The sequence below is a fragment of the Cibotium barometz genome, chromosome 23 (assembly GCF_041138505.1).
Source record: "Cibotium barometz isolate CiBa-2024 chromosome 23, ASM4113850v1, whole genome shotgun sequence".
Classification (NCBI taxonomy): domain Eukaryota; kingdom Viridiplantae; phylum Streptophyta; class Polypodiopsida; order Cyatheales; family Cibotiaceae; genus Cibotium; species Cibotium barometz.
This window is the reverse complement of record NC_141068.1, coordinates 17,919,284-17,941,287: the sequence shown is the minus strand read 5'-3', so window position 1 is coordinate 17,941,287 and position 22,004 is coordinate 17,919,284. Positions and strand designations below refer to the sequence as shown.

The following is a 22,004-nucleotide window of genomic DNA, read 5'->3' as shown; positions in this document are numbered from 1 at the left end:
CCTTGCTGTTCAGAAGGGATAGGATTCTTTTCGGGCGCGGCATCTTTGTGTGGGGTCACTGATAGTGACTTTACTCTGGTGTAGCAAGCCAGATACAAAAGAGGAGGAAGAGAGGAAGGTGTACACCCTACAGCAAGGGAAGCTTGGGAGGTATGAGGAAGAGTTCTAGAGACATGATTTTGGCTGTGAGTTCTTTTGGTCCAATGGGAGAATTGTAGGCTGACTCAATGCATGGATTTATTGCTGTGTGGACAAGTGGATTCTTAGGTAGAAGAGGCTGATGTACACTGAAGGGAGAATTATGACCGTCTACCAAGGTCGTGGTGTAGACTGTGTGAGAAGTCTGTGCTACTGCTGTAAATCTGAAAACAGAGAATAAAACAGCATATATGTGTAGACAGTAGACTGCAAATCATCAAGAACCTGAATATGAATGAAGGTACAGCACGAGGGAGGCCCGTGAGTGGTGAGTGCTGGTATGTACAAGTCGGGGCTGAAATTAGAGATGAAATGATGTGGGAATGAGGCACCTATTTATATAGGTCCTCATGAGCTGGTCGGCCAGGTCCTGCAGGCCGACTTGGACAAAAATCCATAAAATGCTGAAAAATGCTAAAAAAGGCACCTAAAGATGGTGCAAAAATAGCAGATAAAATATGCAGTGTAGGGCCTCATAAATGGGCCAGATACAAGCATGCAAGGAGTCCATCTGGGGATGAACAATATTTCAACACTTCCTCTTTAGCACTAGATGGGCAGACCAACGCCGGCACGTTGAAGTAAGACCTCCAAAGAAGCATGAGGGAGCGGTTTGGTGAAGAGGTCTGCCAGGTTGTCCTTGCTAGAACAATACACCAAGCGAAGAAGACCAAGTTTGATCCAATCTTGAACAAAATGATAATGTACTTTGATATGTTTGGATTGACCACGAATCACCGGGTTTTGTGCCAAAGCTATAGCACTCTGGGAGTCCGAGAAAATTGTGACAGGAGAATCCTCTACACAGCATAAATGTTCCAGAATCTGATGAATCCACAAAGCTTTAGTCGTGGAGAGAAGGTAGGACTTATACTCAGTCTCAGTGGATGATGTAGCAATAGTCCTTTGTTTTTTAGACTTCCAAGAAACCATTCTAGATCCAAGCAGAAAACAATATCCAGAAGTAGATCGCCAAGAATCAACACAACCAGCCCAATCAACATCCGTGAATCCCACCAAATCAGAACCATTGGAATAAGTGATACCATAACTAGATGTGCCATGAAGATACCGAGAAGAACCCGCAAAGCAGCTTACCAATGAGACCGTTGAGCCGTAGAGGAGAACTGACTGAGAATACTCTAAGGCATAAGAGATAGCCGAACGAGTGTTGTTGAGGTAGAGCAATGAACCAACCAACTGCCAGTATTGAGTAGAATCAACCAAAGGAAAATCATCTTCCTTTGAAAGCTTGGAACTAGGATCCATGGTACAAGAGAGCGGAGTACAACCTGTCAGACCATAACGAGAAAGCAATTTGCGAACATACTTCTCTTGAGAAATAAAAATGCAATCATCACGTTGCTATACTTCAAGACCAAGAAAGTAATGAAGTAATCCAAGATCAGTCATCTCAAACTATTGTGAAAGCTGAGACTGAACATGAGTCACCAACTTAGAAGTAGATCCTGTAAGGATGAGATCATCCACATACAACACAATGATACAAATATCACCATCAGAGAGAAAGACATATAGATTTGAATCTGGATAAGCTCTCTCAAGGCCAAGTGAAATCAAGAAGGCATCAATCTTCTGATACCAAGCACGGGGTGCCTGTTTGAGACCATATAGAGCCTTTCACAATAAATAAACATGATATGTGTGTCCCTGAATCTCAAATCCTGGAGGTTGCTCAACATATACCTCCTCTAAGTCTCTGTTCAGAAAAGCAAATTTAACATCCATTTGAAAGACAAGCCATCCAAAATGAGCGGCCAAGGCTAAAACAATCAGAATGGTGGTATACCTGGCTATAGGTGCAAACGTCTCATCAAAGTCCTCGCCAGTTTTCTGAGCATAACCACGATACTTATCCAAAGTACCATCGGAATGAAACTTGACTTTGAAAATCCATTTGACACCGATGACCTTCTGTAACTATTTGGTCCTCCTAGCTCTTTTTTACATAATGGAACTCATGCCCGGACACATGGACATATTGATGAAAGCATGGAAACAGGGTTCATGAAGTTGGCACAGGAAAAAGCACCGATTTTGGCCAAAAGGAAGGAAACACAAAAAAGTCAAACTGAGTTGACCGCGAGTCAAGGGCACCATTGGAAAGAGGAGACTGAGTTGGATCAAAAAGCTAAAAGCCGCTTTTCCAAAAAGCAGCTCCAGGGCCAAAAAGCAAGGCCTTGAAGTTAAGAAAAGCATAAACCAAGAACTTTGGCAAAGATGAGCAATATTTTATTATTAAAATATGAAAACAAAAGACAAAAGTAAAGCAAAAGTAAAGCTTGGTTAGAGATTTTTGGCAATACGGGACCCTCCCCAAATATAAAGAGACGCTCTCTCTTGCATTAAGAGCATAAATTTGGTGGAGAAGCAAGGAGCCTCAGGCCATCTCCACCACTGTTCTGCTGCCTGCCGCCGCTGCCTCAGAGCTACCTGTGCCGCCGCCCAGAGCCGCCTACCGTCAACCTGCGCCGTCTCCACCTAGCTCTGCCATTGCCGCTGTTTCTGAGCACCACCGCCGCCATTGTGCAGTGCCGCCCGTCGCATCGAGTTGCCAGCATCTTTCTCTAGATCCTCAATAGAGAGATTGGTAGTCGGACGCTCATATCTGCCACTTTGGTGTTTTGCTTTTTCGAGGTTCTTCTCAGATTGGGTATTGAGTTCCTTTAGACATCTTTGAGAATCAGGATTTAGATTTGGACTTGGATTTGGATTTGGACTTAGATTTGGATCTGGACTTGGATTTGGATTTGGACTTAGACTTGGATTTGGACTTGGACTTGGATTGGATCTAGACTTGGATTTGGGTATTGGATCTGTTGGTACTTAATTAGTATGGTTAACATGATCGTTTCCACGGTTATAACCTTGTTAACTAACACCATATAAGTTTCTCTCTTCCGGTGAGAGATTCTTGTGGGTCATCCCTGTGGTGTTCTCGGCATTGGAGATCTCGTCTCTTGACATCGACCTCAAGTTCATGAAGTGTTATATAGGGCTTATTGATGTGGTGGGCTGACTTGTAAGTCTGTTCTTTAGGTGGGAGTCTAGATGTGTCAAGGCGGGATTGAGAGAGAATTGATCACTAACTTAATGTTATGTCTAAAGAGGGGTCTTGTATGGAGTGTATCATGGACGCTAGGATATGCTACATGTAGGCTTTTTGGATACATCCATATTTGTATTTGGTGGATTTCTGGACCAAAGGGAAGCGGCGGTTGATTTGGGAAATCGAAACCGAAACCCGACTTTCTGCCGCACTAGGATGGGACGACGCTCTTCCGACTTTCTGCCGCGCTCCTCGGGCAATGCTCGGATTACAAAAAGGAAGGAAGAATGTGATTGTGGATTGCAGATGATCGAAGAGAGTATTATGTAGTTGCTTGGTATTTGCTGCTATGATTGGGTCTATGTTTTGGGTAAAGTGGTTATACTTTACCAAATGCGGGTAAAGCGGTTATGCTTCGCTAGACACTTTTTAAGCTTCTTTGCTTCATAAAGACAGTTGTGAGGGATCTTGACGTGTGCACATATACTTTGTAGAGGTCCATACTCAGAGCAGATCTTGCTGATATTGATATCAATGGTATTCTCGGGTAGATTTGTTCTCTCTCTCTCAGATTTAGTTCGTATGCCGGAAGAGTTTGCTCGCAATCTTTGCTAATCTTTTGGAAGACTTACGAGTTTATGAGTGATGGATTTGTAAGACGTATATGTTGTAGGTTCTGATGGTATGGGACATCAAGATTTATCACGTGCAGGTTTACATGTTTCAGTCGAGGCAAATATTTTAGCCTTTGATGGATCATGGGATAGATATCCATAACTCATGTTTTCTGGATAGAAAAACTGATGTTTTACTCACCTTGGTTATGGGGTAGGTGTACTAGCCTTTGACGCGGCGAATGTTTATCAAGTTTTGTTTATCAAGTTTTTTTGGCCACATCTTTAATGTGGTAGATGTATAGTTTATTGGCTGCACTTTTGACGTGGAAGATATCTAGGTTATCAGCTTTGTTATGGCTATTATTTAGGACTGTGTAGCAGGGTATTGACTGATGGGGTTATACTAGTTCCACCCGGTTTCAATGGAGTGTTGATGTTGGTAGGTTTCGCTTGCGTCTTCATCACCTTGACACAGTGGGTTAAGTTGGAACTTGAAGTTTCTGGATACTTTAACCAGTCAGAGTTCGACTGAGATATAGATTCCTACTCATCAGAGTTGCATTCCGTACCCGTACTCATCCGATGAGTAACTTCAGTACTTTCCGTACCACTCCATACGTACCGTACCTCGTACGGATAAGGTTTTCGTACCAAATATGAGGTTCAATGTACAACACTTATTTGGCCCATTTTTTAATTATTTTAGTTAGTGGTCATTGCTCATTAGTTAATAGATTAGTTTTCATTTCAGTATTACCATTGTCTTTCATGCTATTTTTGTACGGATGCTAGATATTTGTTATTTTAGATACATACATACATACATACATATATATATATATAGTAAAAAACGTGAACGTACTTAAAGTACTTATCTTGATGCGTACTCGTACCGTACACGTACCATACCGCACCATACCTAAAGTACTCAACCATTATGCTACTCATGCTGATTTGTTCTCAATCTATCATGCAAGAGAGAGGATTTATCAATTGTGGTGGAACATTGCACATGTTCAGCACCGAGAGAGCATTTGATTGATCAGGATCTGCCTATGATAATATCGAATAGGTTATGTTTGGTGTGGGTTTCAACCCAAGTTTTCCCTTGAGAATTAGGACTTGAAGATATAGTTCTAGGTGCAGATTGCCCTAAAAAGGATTGACCTACTATACAATCAATTACATAGTTGTGCATTTGATAGATGTTATGGTACAGAAGGAGGATTATATCAAGAGTGTTATGGCTTGACACGGTCTTGATGAGAACACTTTCATAGGTCATTTATGACAAGAGTGTTCAGATATCTGATATCTGAGAGAGGGAAGGTATTGTTATTCCCTAGGTACGAGGAATTACCTAATCTTGATAGGATATGTAATTCAATTGGCTACGATAATTGTCTGTGTGATGTCAAATTTTCTAATCCCTCGAGAGTCGGATTTAGGGATTGTTATATTCCTCCGACTCTAATTCGAGTTGCTATGTCTTTGTCTCCACTTAGTTAGTTGTATGAACAGTGGCTAGAGATCTAGCCAGTTCCTATGATAGAGTTATGAGTGGAGAGATTAGACGTGTGAACTAGATCACGGAGTCAATTGTCAGATGTAGTTTAGGTTTCCCATGTCACTAGACTGAAAGAGATGATGGGAACTCAGGATAGCATTGTGATTCTTGAGGAGTTTGTTGAGTTGAGGACTCATCTTATGTTCGAAGACTCAACTTGGGAGACAGGTACTAGTTTATAGCATAGGAACTCCAGTTTTCTTTCCTAGACAAATTTTGTTTCCAAGATTGAACGTCTGAGACAGGTACTAGTTTATAGCATAGGAACTCCAGTTTTCTTTCCTAGACAAATTTTGTTTCCAAGATTGAACGTCTGAGAAGGGGAAGTATGTTATGTACCTAGTTACTAATCCTCAGATTAGTGGGCCTAATCTAGCAGGATTAGGGGAGCCTTGAGATTAGGAGAAAGCTGGTTAATATGGGTGGCTAATTATTAATAAATCCATGTGTACTGGCTATTTTTAACAGTTTGGTTTTTTATAGTAGCAGTGGGCACTATATAAGTGAACCAGGTTATTGTTGTTGTAACCTCACTATTGGTTAAGAGTTCGACCAAGACTCCTGCTACGTGTGTGGTAGAGCATAGATCGGCATACCGAAGGACTAGCATGGATCTATGGGAGTCAGACCTTAGCCTTTGGCTCGGGGGTGGTTCAAAGCATAGAACCTATGGTTGGGAGGTGAGCTACCCTGCACCCGTCTCACGGGGTTTGTACTAATCACTCGTATTTTTGTGTTTAGGAGATTCATGGGGTTGTAACAGGTGATGCATTACAGAGATTAGGATGCTTCGGTATGTACAGATAGAGCTGTGCCATTGTAGACAAACCCATGCAGCTACATTCAGGGAGGTGGGATTAGTCGGATCCAACCAAGACCTCCATTACAGATTTCTTTAGTTCATATTAGATGACCACGACAAACACTCATTCACGGTGGCACGAGCAAGAGCTGATAGATCAGAGGCAATGCACCGGATCCCGGTAGGGCACTAGCTTTTCTCCTAGTGATATTGCCATTTAGTGGACTTAAGGGACCAATCTTCTCTAGAGAGCCACTGCTAGGTACTCTACTTATAATGAGGACACCACGTGATTCATACGGGGACTCTTTTTTCTTAGGGTTCCCTTTTCATGTTTTGAATTTTAGCCTATTCATGGCACACTTGTACTACTACTTGGTCTTATAGAGCCTTTGGGTCTGTTGTACACAGTAACAAACTCTCTTATGCACACGTGTGCATGTGAGAATTTTGAGACTATCAAACTTCTTTCAAGTTATGCTTGGTGGACAGAAGGAAGGCTTTTTTAAGAGATCTCATTTTCTTGAAGACAGGAAATGTTTTTTTAATGGTATCTTCAGACATGGTGTTTTCTTTCAATTTAACAAAAACAGCAAACCCTGAGTGTGAAGAAGACAGCAGCCATTTATAACTCCAAGTTCTAAAAGGCATTAATAAGATTTGCTGTACTTTTGACATATGTATTGTTGTTGATGATTATTTCTTTCAAAATTATATGATGTTTTATACTCTTCTCATAAACTGATTTTCCACTTCAGTATTAACTTATTTATCATAAGCTAAGCTTCAAGTGCCTTTTTAGTTGTATACTGCATTGGCGAAGTGTTCACGAACTGTTGATGAAAGAATGTGTGTACTTGGATACATAAAATGGACTGTTCAAGAATTTGATTGCCAATTGACAAAAGAACTCATTCAACTCATTGAACGTGAAGCCGATCTTATGTACCGCAATCGTCCAACTGAATCTTTACTGGGGCTACGACAAAGAATACTTCATCTTTTCCTCAAGGTTTTTAACAACTAGCCTCATTTTAGCCTTTTCATTTATGAGGAGTTTTGAAGTTTATATGTGAAACAAGATGTTCATTCAGCCATGGCGTGCTCTAGCCCATGGTAACACCCTTGGCCGCCAGGCATACAGATATAGGGTTTGAACCTCAACACTAGTAATAGTGTAATAATAATAATCAAATTCTGTCCATTCAACAAAGTCTCACTCTAGCATGTGATATATGTGATCTGCAGTTTGTTCAAGTGCCAAAGTTTAACCCCGAAGCAGCTGCTCATCAATGTGTGCCAAATGATTTTGATTATGCCCCTTGCCAAACACTAAGGCGGCAAACAGCCCCCATTTGCCTTCACAGTTGAAAAGTCCGTTGAGGTATAGTGTCCAAGAGGTGCACAGGCCTCTTGGTAGGTAGCAAGCCTAGAGGTTGGATGTTCTCAGTTATATATATCTATATTGCTTGTATCATTTTGTGAGGCTTGAAGAGGTTTTGGATGGAAAAGAACAACATTTTGACATTGAAACTTTGATTTTCAAATAAAAACAAGAAAAGTAAGTAAAACAAAGCTGCTCATTTATACTTCTATTGGTACATAGTAGAAGCCTCCTTAACTAACACGCAACCTAATCTTTAAAAGTGCTCAGCTTTATTGACTTGAAACTGTTGTCAATATTAAACGACGTTAGCTTTCAACTTTGGCAAGAAGAAGTCTCTTCATACCAAATGCTTAGTCCTTAGTACACCTAGATACCTAGCAAAAGGCGTGTCATGACACTCAAACATGATGTGAATCCTTGCATCATCAACATCGGGTACACAGACCTTCCCCTTTCAGAAGAGAAAACCATTCGAAATAAAATACTCTCTCAAACTAATAGGAATAGGGTTCGTCTATCACCATTTGGTCCCTTCATCAATCTTGATCAGTGTTTTGGGGCAAGCCCACACATAGAATAGAACCAAGGTGAGAACGGGGATTTTCCACAGAAGAAAGCTGAAGCATTGACACAGAGACTTATAAGGTTTATAAGTCAGTGTGTTCACACATCATTAAAACCTGGCTGGACATATTATTATTTTGGGCGTGCACAAGTGGACAGGAGGAGGCACCTAGCTTCAGCTTGGGGAGCAAGCTGGGTAAAGCAAAGTTTGAGATATTTTGGGCATACTCAGCCACTTTTGGCAAAAAGGGAAAAGCACATCTGTCACCATTTGGTCCCTTAACCAATCTTGATCAGTGTTTTGGGGTAAGTCCACACAAAGAAAAGAACCAAGGTGAGAACGGGGATTTTCCACAGAAGAAAGCTGAATCATTGATTGACAAAGATTGGCCTGTAAAATGGTTAAACAGCATGAGCATCATGGGATTTTTATCATTTAAAGTGACTTACAAGGTTTTTAAGTCAGTGTGTTCACACATCATTAAAACCTGGTTGGACATATTATTATTTTGGGCATGCACAAGTGGACAGGAGGAGGCGCCTAGCTTCAGCTTGGGGAGCAAGCTGGGTAAAGCAAAGTCGGGGGTATTTTGGGCATACTCAGCCACTTTTGGCAAAAAGGGAAAAGCACAGCTAAAATAGAGTTGGTCGGCTTTATAAAAAAAAGCAAGGGCGGGCTTTTTTTGAAGGATCATGCGCATAAAAGCACATGCAACAGTAGTTGGTTCTTCTTCTTCTTCTTCCCTTGCCATTTTCCTTCTGGTTATAAGGCTGGCCGTACAGCACTGTTTCCCTCTCTCTTGTGCGCACAGGCGGTCAGCTTACCACTCTCTCTATTCAGCGCTTGAGAGTGCAGGCCGTACAGACCAACAGTTTGCTCGCTCTCTCTTCTGTGCGCTGGCCGTACAACCGATTGCAGCTGATTTGTCCTCTCCTTCTCCACTTTGCGCTGGCCGTACAGCTTTGGACTGGCTGTCAGCAGAGCCCGCTTTGCTCTTTGATTAGCCTACTGTAGCTGGTCGTTTTCTCTGTCCTCCTCAGCTGGTCGACTCAAACAGCCGTACAACAGCATCCGCTTTCAGTACTGGCTATAGCTGCTGGTCTTTCTTTCTCTTTCACTCTTTTGGGCACTTTCAGAGTGGAGGTTGCAGCCCTAAAGTGCCTACTACTGGTTCATCACAGGGTCTGGTTCAAGGACAGTTTTTAAGGGCAGATATTGGGACTGTTTTGAAGACGATTTTCGGGCTGAATTGTGGCCTATCTTTTGCGAAGAAGGTCAAGCCCGAGTCTTGTATATGCCTTGTGGAAGGTCGCTCAGTTTTTTGTGGAAGGTCTGGTGCTATATGCACCTGTACCTTGAGTTCTTGTAAAAGCTTCTACTGAATAAAGAAGTTCTTGTCACTATTTGGTCCCTTCACCCATCTTGACCAGTATTTCACACACTGGGTGGAACCAAGGCATGAACGGGGATTTCTCCACAGAAGAAAGCAGGAGCATTAATCAGCAAAGTTTGGCCTAAAAGATCGCTTCTGAGCAAAAGCAGCATGGAATTTTTCATCATTAAAGTGACTTCTAATGTTTATGGTCAGTGTTTTCACACATCATTAATGAAGGGCTAGAAAACTTGGGCTACAAGCCTGGAAAAAGCACAAAGTTGATATTTTTGGGCAAAGTTCAGCTATTTTGGTAAAAAGAGAAAAAGCACCGCAAATATAGTTGGCCGAGTTCATTAAAGAGGGGCTGGGTCTCTCTTTTGGGGATGCACATACATCTTCAGCCTCGGGCAGTCTCTCTCTTTCTCTCTTGGGCTAGCCGTACAGGTATAGCAGCCGTACAACTCATCTCTAATGGTTGAAAATCCTGGTTTACATGGTTTTTCATATGGACATGACCAAGGACTATGGGCTAGTTTTTTGCATATCTTTGCTCGAGGATTTATACATATATGATGGTTTGACGCATCTATATGGTTATCACTGCCTCAGTGATTCTTGGGCTTTATACACAGCTTTTTGGCTCCTTTTGCTTGGATGGAGTATGTTTTTGGCTCTCTTTATTGGACTTATGGAACTCATGGATCGAGGATTTTTCTATGGATTTCTTTATCGACTGAAATGCTTGTAAAACTTTCTGTCATCGCAGACGTGTTTATGGAGAATCAGGATATTTATGCATGTGACTCATTCTCATCTTATGTTCTACACTTGAGCCCACCTCTCCCTCCAGCTCTGTCATCAGAATACCACCACGGAGTGCACGTGGTGGAGTGAACTTGAGCCCACCTCACCTCCAAGGTGTGTGGTCAGAGTACCAACACGGAGTGCATGAACTTGAGTCCACCTCTCCTCCAAAGTGTATGCTCTGAGTACGGACACGGAGTGCATGTGGTAGAGTGGACATGATACCTTGTTGGCAGGGAACTTATGTCTACGCCCAAGGGTCATGTAATCTAACATCTCGTTGTTGGCAGGAGACTGTGTCTGCGCCAAATATGGATGGATTCATTCATGGAAGGGTGGTAACCCTAGTGAGTGAATTCTGTGAACTCATGGAAGGGTGGTAACCCTGGTGAGTGTCGCATGAACTCATGGAAGGATAGTTGCCCTGGTGAGTGAAGCCTCGTGGAAGGGGAAACCCTGGCGAGCATATACTTGGAAGGATATCTCAGTGGTATCAGGCTTATACAATTGCGGACAGCTGTCTTATAGGATGGAGGGGATGTCACTATTTGGTCCCTTCACCCGTCTTGACCATTGTTTCACACACTGGGTGGAACCAAGGTATGAACGGGGATTTTTCCACAAAAGAAAGCGGGAGCATTAATCGGCAAAGTTTGGCTTGAAAGATGGCTTCTAAGCAAAAGCAGCATGGGATTTTCATCATCAAAGTGAATTGTAATGTTTATAAGTCAATGTTTTCACACATCATTACTGAAGGGCTGGACATATTATTATTTTTGGCATGTATATGTGGACAGAAAGAGACACCTAGGGAAAACTTGGGCTACAAGCCTGGATTCATGTAGGTATATAATTCAGCCGTATTAGCGGACATGCAGATTTCACATTGTGAATTTTTCGTCCGAGTTGCGGCGAGTTGATATTGTGCTTATTCTTTCTATCTTTAGCGGTGCATTTGCCCTATCAACTACTTATTTGCTGTACTAATTCTTTCTATTTGCTACTTCCCTTAGTGCTAGGCTTCGTTATGGCTGAGTCTACCCTGCATCTCCGGAGGTTTGACACAGAAACTCAGTACGAAGGACTTTGTGTGAATATATGCTCTTATGTGTGTGTGTGTGTGTGTGGAGTGCGTGTGTGAGAGCATATCTTGATACAAAGTTCTACATCCACTATTGGGCACTGATCACGTTAGTGGGGATGTCGTAGTATCGAGTCCATACTATGCATAATAGAGTTGATAGTTATATAGTCTTGTGGGTTGACTACCATGAGTATATAACATGCACGTTCCTAAAAGGTGAATTTGGGCATGTTCCTGGATTCATCTAGGTATATATATACAAGCTTGGAAAAAACACAAAGTTGATATTTTTGGGCAAAGTTGAGCTATTTTGGTAAAAAGAGAAAAAGCACTGCAAATATAGCTGGCCGAGTTCATTAAAGAGGGACTTGGTATCTCTTTTGGGGATGCGCATACATCTTCAGCCTCCAGCAGTTTCTCTCTCTCTCTCTCTCTCACATATCACATATCACATGCTCATGAGCAGAGATGCTGCTGCTGCTTGGAGGAGACTCAGAGAACCCCGTCCTCCCACACCTATTGCCGATCCTCAGACCTGGCAGACATATGCAGAGAGACTTTATGATGTGCCTGCACAGCCCCCTATACCACAGCCCACAGAGCCATGCCCCACAGTCTCCACCTTCTTCACCCCACCTATGGTTAGGAGGGCCATATGCCAACTCCAACATGGACGGGCGACAGATCATACAGGATTACAGGGAGAGCATCTCATCTATGCTATTGATACATTGGCACCATTTCTTGCTCATCTCTTCAACAGAGCTCTGTCCGAGGGGTTTCCGGCTGAGTGGACGATGCACACTATTGTGCCGATCCATACAGCGGGAGATGTACTAGACCCCGGGAACTACAGGACCATCATGATTGGCCATATATTGGCCAAACTATACGGGGCAGTTTTGGAGGCAGAGCTGAGCACTCATGCAGAGGTTGGGAGATTGAGAGCAGCAGGCCAGGCAGGCTTCCGTCGAGCCTTCTCGACCATCGACCACATTTTTACATTGAGGTGCCTGATTGATCAGGCCAAGGCACGGAGGCAACGGCTCTATTGTTGCTTTGTGGATTTCCGCAAGGCATTTGATACTGTGCCCAGAGAGCGCCTCTTTCGGCGACTACAGACACTAGGCATACCTTCAGACATGATGTGGGGCATATACAGGCTATATGAGCAGGTCTTTGGGAGAGTCCGATGCCCAGGAGGCTTGTCCGACACAGTTGCTAGCACCATTGGTGTGAAGCAGGGGTGCCCGCTCTCCCCCACGCTCTTTGGGCTCTATATTGATGAGGTGGTCGACTACATCACACAAGGAGGAGGCTGTGGGGTTGAGCTATCAGGTATTACTGTCCATGTTATGCTTTATGCTGATGACATCATCTTGGTATCCGATACGCAGGTTGGGCTTCAAAGACACCTTGTGGCTCTTGATGACTTCTGCGCACAGCAGGGGCTCACAGTGAACCTTGGGAAAACCAAGGTTATGATCTTCCACACTTCACCCGCAGTCAGGAGCCACACTACTCTCACATTAGCAGGAGGGCGGGTCGAGGTGGTGAGCTCTTATGTTTACCTTGGCATCACATTTACTAGCTCAGCTGGACGCTTCTCCATGGCTCAGGCAGTCCGAGACAGAGTGACCCGGGGGTATGCAGCTCTTGCTGGCCTTGAGCGTCAGTGTTATCAGGCACATTTTCAGGAACCCCGCACGAAGGGGTGGCTCTTTGATACATTAGTGACACCAGCCTTGATGTATGCAGCAGCGGTTTGGGCACCAGGGCTTGCAGCCTCCACATGGGTACAGCTGGAGAGACCACAGATCTTGATGCTCTCGAGGATGATACGCAGCAAACCATCCGTCCCGCACGACATTGTTCGAGCTGAGTTTGCTGCACCACCTATGGCAGTGGAGGCATTGTTCCAGACGATCTCCTTTATATACAGGATGAGGGAGATGCCCATGGAGAGATTATCCCGCCGAGCTTTTGAGGCATCCAGACAGCTGGCCGAGGCTGGACACACTGGATCTTGGTATGCACAGATGCTACAGTGGTTCTCACATCATGGTATAGACCTTGAGCGGTTGCCACCTTTTCAGTATGATCAGTCTGCTCCACGGGGTTACCTCTCTCTCAATGAGAGGAACAGAGTGATGAGACAGGACATATGGCAGCACTACATACAGGAGACATGGATAGCACCAGAGAGCCCACTACCACCGAAGATGCTGTACTACAGAGACCACTTTATGAGCATCTCAGGGGATGGGTTTATACATCGACCGCGGTACATGGATGTATACATGCCACACAGCTCTCGCGTTGCTATTGGACAGCTACGAGTCTCATCACATCAGCTAGAGATAGAGGCTGGGAGAGCGGCACGGGTTCCTAGAGCTGAGCGGATATGCAGATTGTGCCGCGAGGAGGTGGAGACTGAGGATCACTTTGTATGTAGATGTAGAGCCCACCAGGGGGTCAGAGATAGACATGCAGGATTGTTTGAGGAGCACTCTTCACTACATCAGTTGATGGAGGCCTCGGACCAGCGACAGCTTGGCAGACTACTACTAGAGCTTCATAGTTCTCGAGAGAGACTCCTCTCGACACCCGCTCCCACTAGGGGTGGGAGACAGTCCCAGCTCACAGATTTCTTCCAGAGAGCTATGCCAGTGCCAGCTGATGTACCACGTGGGGTGACCGCACAGAGAGCAGAGGAATTGAGAGCCAGGAGGAGACCTAGACAGACTGGATATAGAGCACCCCGACTCCGTCACCGAGAGATAGCAGCTATCCGAATGAGACACCAGATGGAGACACAGGAGAGGCTAGCTCGCTGTCATTCAGACTCAGGGTACATGTTCATGCCATTCACAGCCTCAGCATCGGCGATGTATGATATCTTATATCCCTCTTATGGCACTGGATGGAGTTAGACATAGATCTGCATAGCATGCTTGTACTACCCCTTTAGCATATAGAGATGCATCTTGCCTTAGCAGTAATGGGCTCCACCGATCCATGATGATTCACAGTTGTATCCAGACACATGCACACTTTTTCTTTTGTTTATTTTCTTCCGATAACCGGAAGAACACAGTTGTATTATTACTTTTTGTCTCATAGGCCGACTTTGGCCTCTCGTAGACGTTAATATATCTTTCTTTCTTTCTTTCTTTCTCGCTAGCCGTATAGGGTACAGTAGCACGTACAGCTTTTCCCCTCTCTTGCACTGGCCATACAGGGTACAACAGTCGTATATCTCATCTCCCTCTTTGCGCATGCCGTACAATGGTACAGCAGGCTGTACAACACTCCCTCTTCTCTCTACACTGGCCGAACATGTGTATAGCCCCGTACAGCCGTACTGTTTCTCTCCCTCTCTCTACGCAGGCTATACAGTTGGCACAACAGCCATATAGTGGTGCAGTAGCCGTACAGTGGCTGTACAGATTCACACGTGTGAAACCCCAGGGCTGGTTTGAGGCTTGTTTTTGGGGACTCTTCGTCAGCTTTTTGGTGCTGAGTTGTCTTGCTGAAGTATTTTGTGATAAAATTTGGTGTTATTCACACCCGCACCTTGGTTATTTTGTAAAGAGCTTCTATCTCAATAAAGCAGTATCTACGGGGGGCTGGTCGTTCCGGCTCAGTGCGGTGTTTATGCATAGTTCTTGTATTTTCCAGTTGTGTGTACTTTGTCTAAATATTTGAAGAGTTTTGTCTTTCTGTTCCGGGTCTTCGTTATTTGTGACAGTTCCTAGGGGGGTCCGGCAAGTTCGGCTCAGTGTGGTGTCTCCTTGTATTTTGTGGCTTCTTGTTGTGTTTCATAGCTCTGTTGAAGTGTTTATCTATTGTTCCAGGTCCCCAGTCGGTTACAGTGGTATCAGAGCGCAGCTTTCGACATTGCTTGAAAAAGGGCAAAGATTTTGGGAAGACTCGGAAAATTTTTATAGTTCTCTTTCACTTCTATCCTATGGACAGAACAACTTTTTGGGATACACCCCTCTGTAGAGATAAGACATATGGTAGTTCCTTTGGGAACCCATTCATACATAATTCATGAAAGTGTTTTCCCTGAGAAGTATCCGCACTTTGAAGGTCAACACCCGTAGTGCCAGCCATATCCATTGCATAAGAGCTTGAACTAGCCTGATGACCCCAACAACCACTCTCTCAGGGAAAACCAAGTCACTCGTTTTTTTGTTCCCTAGAGCTAAACTTAGAACCCTAGCAGTGGTTGATGCCCACATAGCATCAACTCCACATTGCGGAAAATAATTAGCAAAGAAACGAACTTTCAGAAATGCTTCATATTTCTTCTTAAATGAAGATGCGTTAACATTATCATTAAGTTGCATTTCATTTTCGAGAACACAATAAAGAACATCACATTCATCATTGTGAAGCATTTCCACACTTTCCAAAGAAGAACGTACATGATTATCATCATGAGATACATTTGAACAATCTACATAAGAAGAAATCTTAATCATTGGTCTAGACAAATCAGCATATAATGAAAACTTATTCTTATTATGTACAAAAGTAATTACATGATACTTGTAGTCAATATTTACATTAGGGCTCTTTGTGGAAAAAACCACTCCTTGCCCAATAATATATCTATGTGGTTTAGGTGCATTATTACAAAAAGGAAGCTCTTCTTGCGTGTTCAAGGAAACTCAAGTTCCTTTGCTCAACACTGAGTAACGCCTTAGACCACATAGTGATTTGTCACTCCATGCAATTGGGATACTTAATATCTAAACAAGAGAAGCATCAATAAAATTATGAGTACTACCATCATCAAACAACACATGCATAGGGGGTTCCATGATTTTATCCGTTATATGCATTAAGTCCTGTGGACTAAGCACCCTCATATTAAGATGACAATTCTCACAATTTTTATTGAAGGAATAGATTTCAATGCTATCAATAAGTGAATTACCTGGAACAATATCCGATTGAACCAAGTGTGTCTAAGTTTGCAGTTGCATAGCTTTACCTTTGCCACTGCCAATGGACATTGATATGTATAGTGGCTGTTATGTACACATTATATCTGCATATACTAGGAGGCTAACCAACATTAGGCTTGTGAGCATGGGAACAAGCTCTAGTGAAGCATGGGTTAGACCTTAAGGGTTGAGGTTAGGGTCAGGCATCCAAGGGTCACACATGGGAAATGGAGAGTCAAGAGTCACTTGAGGATCCTCTTATATAATAGGGGCATGGGACACACTCAAGGGATGTGATCTTGAGACTAGATTATGATATGATGTTCTCTTCTGTATAGAGGATTGTATCTACTCTCATGCCATTTCACACTACAGCTACATGCTGCTAGATTGGAGTCATACCTCTTGGTGGTATGGGACATCAAGGTAAAGGTATGAGGTATTTCATTGTGATTCATATGTGCATCCCTTGGGCTCGGGGGTGGTTGGGTGAATGAGATTATGCCTGATTTATGCATGTTTATGCATAACAATTATCTAGAGAGATCTTGGGGTTTTAATAGTGGTATCAGAGCAATCTCTAGTTAATTGTTGTTTTTTTTTAATTTTATTTTTTGGTATTTTTTAAAGTAAATTTTAATATTTATTAAATAAAAATGTTATTCTGTTGATTTGTTTTGATAATTATCACGTGGATCGTCGATATGGTGGTTGGAATGCGTGTTTCTTTTATTCAATGGACGAATTGATGTTGCGGAAGAATACCGTGAGTTCAATGTTTTTTTTTTTAAAAAAAAATTAGTTTAAAATAAGCATTTATGAAATTTTTATCAAAATATCGCACATTTTATTGCAAATATATGTGGTAGAGTGAATTCCCTGAATTTTTAAAATTTTTAGAGAATTTTTTAGAATTTTTATTTAAAAATATATATATTTTTATGCATTTTGGTGAGTTTTTCGCAGAGATGTTATCAATTTTTCTGTTAAATTTATGCTGAAATACAGTATGGGACAACCAACTGATGCATTGAATGCTCTCCCATGTGCATGGGATTCTCTTCTCCTTTCAAAATTGAATTTTTTTTCTATTTCTCTCCCGCGTGTGAACACCTCTTACAAGGCACATTTTGATTAAGTTTTAATCATAATTAAAATATAATTATAATTAAGAAAAGATTAATTTAAAATCTTAATCAACATCCTCTCTGTTAACAGAGAAGGAGAGGGTGGAGAGTGAAGGTAAGATTGAAGAAGAAGGAGAGGAGAGAGGAGAGGAGTCGTCTCCTTCTCTCTGTTTCATTTCGCAACGCGTCGTCATAGGAGAGAGGGTTTCGCTATAGGGGCGAGCAAAAAAAAACACGCCACTCCTTTAAAAATTTAAATTTATAAGCTTTTAAAAGCTTATTAAGCTTTGACTTTTTAATTATTTTTTTAAAAAAGAGTTTTTTAAACTATTAAAAAAAACTTTTCAAAAAATCTTTAAAAAAAGAAAAAAATAAGAGATTTAAGAAAAAAAATGGTTCTTTGAAATTTTTTGAAAATATATTTTCTTGGAGTCTTTTGGCTTTCCTCATTGACTTTCCGAATTCCGGAAATCTTTTGACCTTTCGAATTTCAGAAACTTTTGACCTTTCACATTCTAATTTTTTTTTTGTCTTTTCATTTTTTCGAAACTGTTGGCTTTCCGTATTTCGGGAAGACCATTGGGATTCTGAAATTTTTGGACCGTTCGTATTTTAATGCGCCTTCGGGTTAAATTTAAAATTTTTAAAAATTCTTAAAAAATAGTAAAAAATTAAAAAAAGATTATTTTAATTTTTTTAAAAATATGAGATTGGTGATTTGCATGTGGTGTGTCCATTCGAACGAACGTGATCATTTAAATTTTTTAAAAAAATTATTTTTTGTTTAAAAAATTAAAAAATCAATTGAAATTATAAATTTTAATTAGATTTGAGAATTGTTGGGTTGAATTAAAAATTTCGTGAACGATGAAATTCTCAGAAAAAATTAAGAATATTTTAAAAATTATTTTTAAAAATCTTAAAAATTGATATTTATAAAATATCAATGGTATTTTGGCAAATCTAATTGCTAAATTTTTTTTGAAAAAATATAGGTTTGGAATGCCATAAGATAGATTTAATGGAATTCAAAATTAGCGTATTTTGAGGTCTTATAGAAAATGAAAAAGAAATAATGATAATTTTTTTCTCGAGAATTTAATATTTTTTCGAGGATTATTTAGTGTTAAAGTACGTTTTTACGTGCTGACATTAGATAGATACGAGTTACTCGCATATTATTAATATGATTGTACCTCGTATTAATTCTGTTTGGATTAATTTTAAACGATATTTTTATGATTTTTTATCATTGTTTAGCCATTCGTATTGGACATGTTCCATACTTTCTTCAATGATGCCTAGAATCTACGTTCAAAGTGTGTCTCGCCTTTGACACTTGTCCATGATAATTTATTTTGCACTTGTTTAAGTGTAGTCTATGCTTAATTTTTTAAGCTTAAGACAAATTCTATCATGGGTTAGTTGATTTGTTTATTTTAGTAAATTTTATTAGATGTTTTTCAAGTTTTATATGGACTCATCAGGTTTTGCCTAGATCACTTGTGTCTAGGGGTTTCTAATGAGTGCTTCACACGTGTTTCACTTTATTACTTTGGAGTTTTGTATGGTTCATATACTCCGGATTGATGAGTTGGCCACCAATTTTAATGCTTCTTTTGACATGATTAATGACCATTAGATGGCATGCATTGATTTTTATGATCAACTATGGTTTTCATAGATTCGAAAAGCTTTTATACTTTTATCCATGGTTTTATAAGGATCTTTTGATCTTTTGGATACTTTCATGTGCTTTGAAGGTAGCATTGGCCTTCGTTTTTTGCACGTAATTGTGGAGTATATTTCTTGTATTCTTGTATATATTTCAATTTAGATACCTAGTTGCTTATGTATCTAGGTGAATTGTTATTTTTATACCCTAGCTTTATTGTGCTTGGATAGTTATCATTAGAAAGGCGTCAATAATTCAAATTATTTTTTAATGATGTACTCGGAAAGAGTTATTCCTTGATGTGGTCGCAAGTATATAGAGATATATTTTAGTATGTGAAAGTCCGGGATAAAGCCATTTCATTCCTTTTATGGAGGATTTTATTCATATTTCCTAGACGGTATACTAGGGAGCTCTAAATTGGTAAGTTTTGTATGGGTGGTATCATGGTGGTATGGGACGCTAGCGATTCCTCGCATATATTATCTTATTGAATAATTTGGGCTCAAGATTATTGCTTTGCTAACATCACTTGGCATGTTGATCTCAACATTCAAAGACAATCTAATTTTCTTAATTCACTTTAAGTTGTAGTGTAGGCATTCTCTAGATAAACTCTTTTTATCTTTCTTTAGAGTTCAACGAGTTTATTTTGTTGTGTTCGGATTAAGGAAATTTGGATTCATTAAGAAAATTTGGATTCTTACTTTGTTGGTATTTCTTTCTCTAGTTTCGTACTTTAGGTGATTTATACAGTCCACGTGATGGTTAACGGATGTATATATGTGACTCATTGAGACGATGATGACTCTCTATGTTGATATGGGTAACACGGGACGTTGATAATTTCATGTGCAAATATGGGTATATCGGGCCGTCAATGGATACCTCGTTCCTACTGTTATAATGCCATGTTTTCTTACTTTATTTCGAATGATTTACAACGAGGAAACTACTTTGAATATGAGTTCCTCTGATCATTTGCAGATTGATGGACAAACAGAGCGTGTAAATCAAATTGTAGAGGATATGCTTCATGCATGTCTCTGGAAAATCATTAAATTAGAAAAAGTATCTTCCTGTGATGAAATTTGCTTATAACAGTTCTAAAGATACGGTTATTGGTTTTAGCCGTTCATGTTTATGTATGGGTATCAACCCAGAGTACCTATTGATGTCAGTCTTAAGGACATTGAGCTTAATGCATCGAGAGATTTCTTGTGTGATATGCAAGAAATGCTGACCGAAGCTCAGGATTCTATCAGGAGTGCTCAGGATAGGGCACAGTTCTATGCTGATAGAGGACGCTCAACTCTGTCTTTTGAACTAGGAGCGTTGGTTTATTTAAAAGTCCTAAAGATTCTCAGACTTTGTCAACAGAAAAAAACTCGAAATTATCTCCTAGGTATTGTGGTTCATTTCGAGTTATACATCGGATTAGCACGGTTGCGTAAACTAAAACTACCTCCACATGTTAGAGTTCATCTAGTCTTTCATGTTAGTATATTGAAAGAGAAACTGGGAGGTGAGGATAACACAGTTACTCCAAGAACTCGTTGAAGTCAATGATTTATCTTATATTCCATATGAACCTGAAAAGGTACTTGAATTCAGGGAAAGGAAACTTTATAGTTGACTAATCCCTGAGGTTAAAATTAGGTGAAAAGATAGGAAAATAGAGAATTCGACTTGAGAGTCGGTTGAGAATGTTCAGCGTAGATTCTTTCTTTTCATTGCAAGAGTGCAATGTTTTGAGAGAGGGAAAGTATGTTATGTGCACATTATATGTACATATACTAGGAGGCTAACCCACATTAGGTTTGTGAGCATGGGAGCATGGAAACAAGCTCTAGTGGAGCATGGGTTAGAACTAACCTTAAAGATTGAAGTTAGGGTCAAGCATCCAAAGGTCACACATGGGAAACAGAGAGTCAAGAGTCACTTGAGGGCCCTCCTATATAATAGGGACATGGGGCACACTCAAGGGATGTGATCTTGAGGCTAGGTTATGATATGATGTTCTCTTGTATAGAGGATTGTATCTACTCTCATGCCATTTCACACTACAGTTACATGTTGCTGGATTGGAGTCATACCTCTTGGTGGTATGGGACATCAAGGTAAAGGTATGAGGTACTTCATTGTGATTCATGTGTGCATTCCTTGGGCTCGGGGATGGTTGGGTGAATGAGATTATGCTTGATTTATGCATGTTTATGCATAACAATTATCTAGAGAGATCTTAGGGTTTTAATAGTGGCCTTGTCTATGACACTTGAAAAATGTCGTCTTGCAAGTCTAAGGAGTCACAGTGGAATCTAGTCAAGGTCTCTTCCCAAGAGGTCTCGACTTCAGTTGCTCAGGAGCTTACCCGTTAGGTCTCTGGGAAGGTTCTCGAAGAATAGTGGTTTAGTGACATAAGGTCCTGCCACCATGTGAAGGCATGACCTCTAAGAAACATTTTTATTGTCATTATTTTATGCTCCTTCGGATGGTGCACAATGGCTCAGCCAAGCTCTAATAAAATCTAGATGCTTCACGTTCTTCTCCCCCGAGAATATTTTAGGAGTGAAGGGAGGATAAGGAGGGCTTAATTTCGTATTTAATTCAGATTATATGCAAAATGTATTTGTTTTATAGATGGAATTCAGTAATATTAATATGTAAGATTTTACTTTCAAAAAATTTAAAGGGGTAAAAATCCAAGACCTAAATATACTCACGTGGATTAGTAGCACATGGTCAAGTTCACGTTTGGGCATACACCCAATTCAG

At 40.9% G+C, this 22,004-nt stretch overlaps 1 protein-coding gene across 9 annotated transcripts in view; it reads left to right on the top strand.

The window, feature by feature from the left end:
* LOC147625695 (uncharacterized) overlaps positions 1-7,843 on the top strand; it is an 84,458-nt gene extending 76,615 nt beyond the window's left edge. For 4 of the 9 annotated variants that reach the window (XM_086817202.1, XM_086817201.1, XM_086817203.1 and 1 more), the window contains 2 exons: positions 7,057-7,266; positions 7,503-7,843. In XM_086817202.1, the coding sequence (XP_086673328.1) occupies positions 7,057-7,266; positions 7,503-7,625 (333 nt within the window). In that variant the 3' untranslated portion in view covers positions 7,626-7,843. Of the gene's footprint in view, positions 1-13; positions 7,267-7,502 lie in introns of those variants that run through there. The other 5 variants (XR_015268714.1, XM_086817204.1, XM_086817205.1 and 2 more) reach the window with 5 other exon arrangements.
* The last annotated feature ends 14,161 nt before the right edge of the window (positions 7,844-22,004 follow it).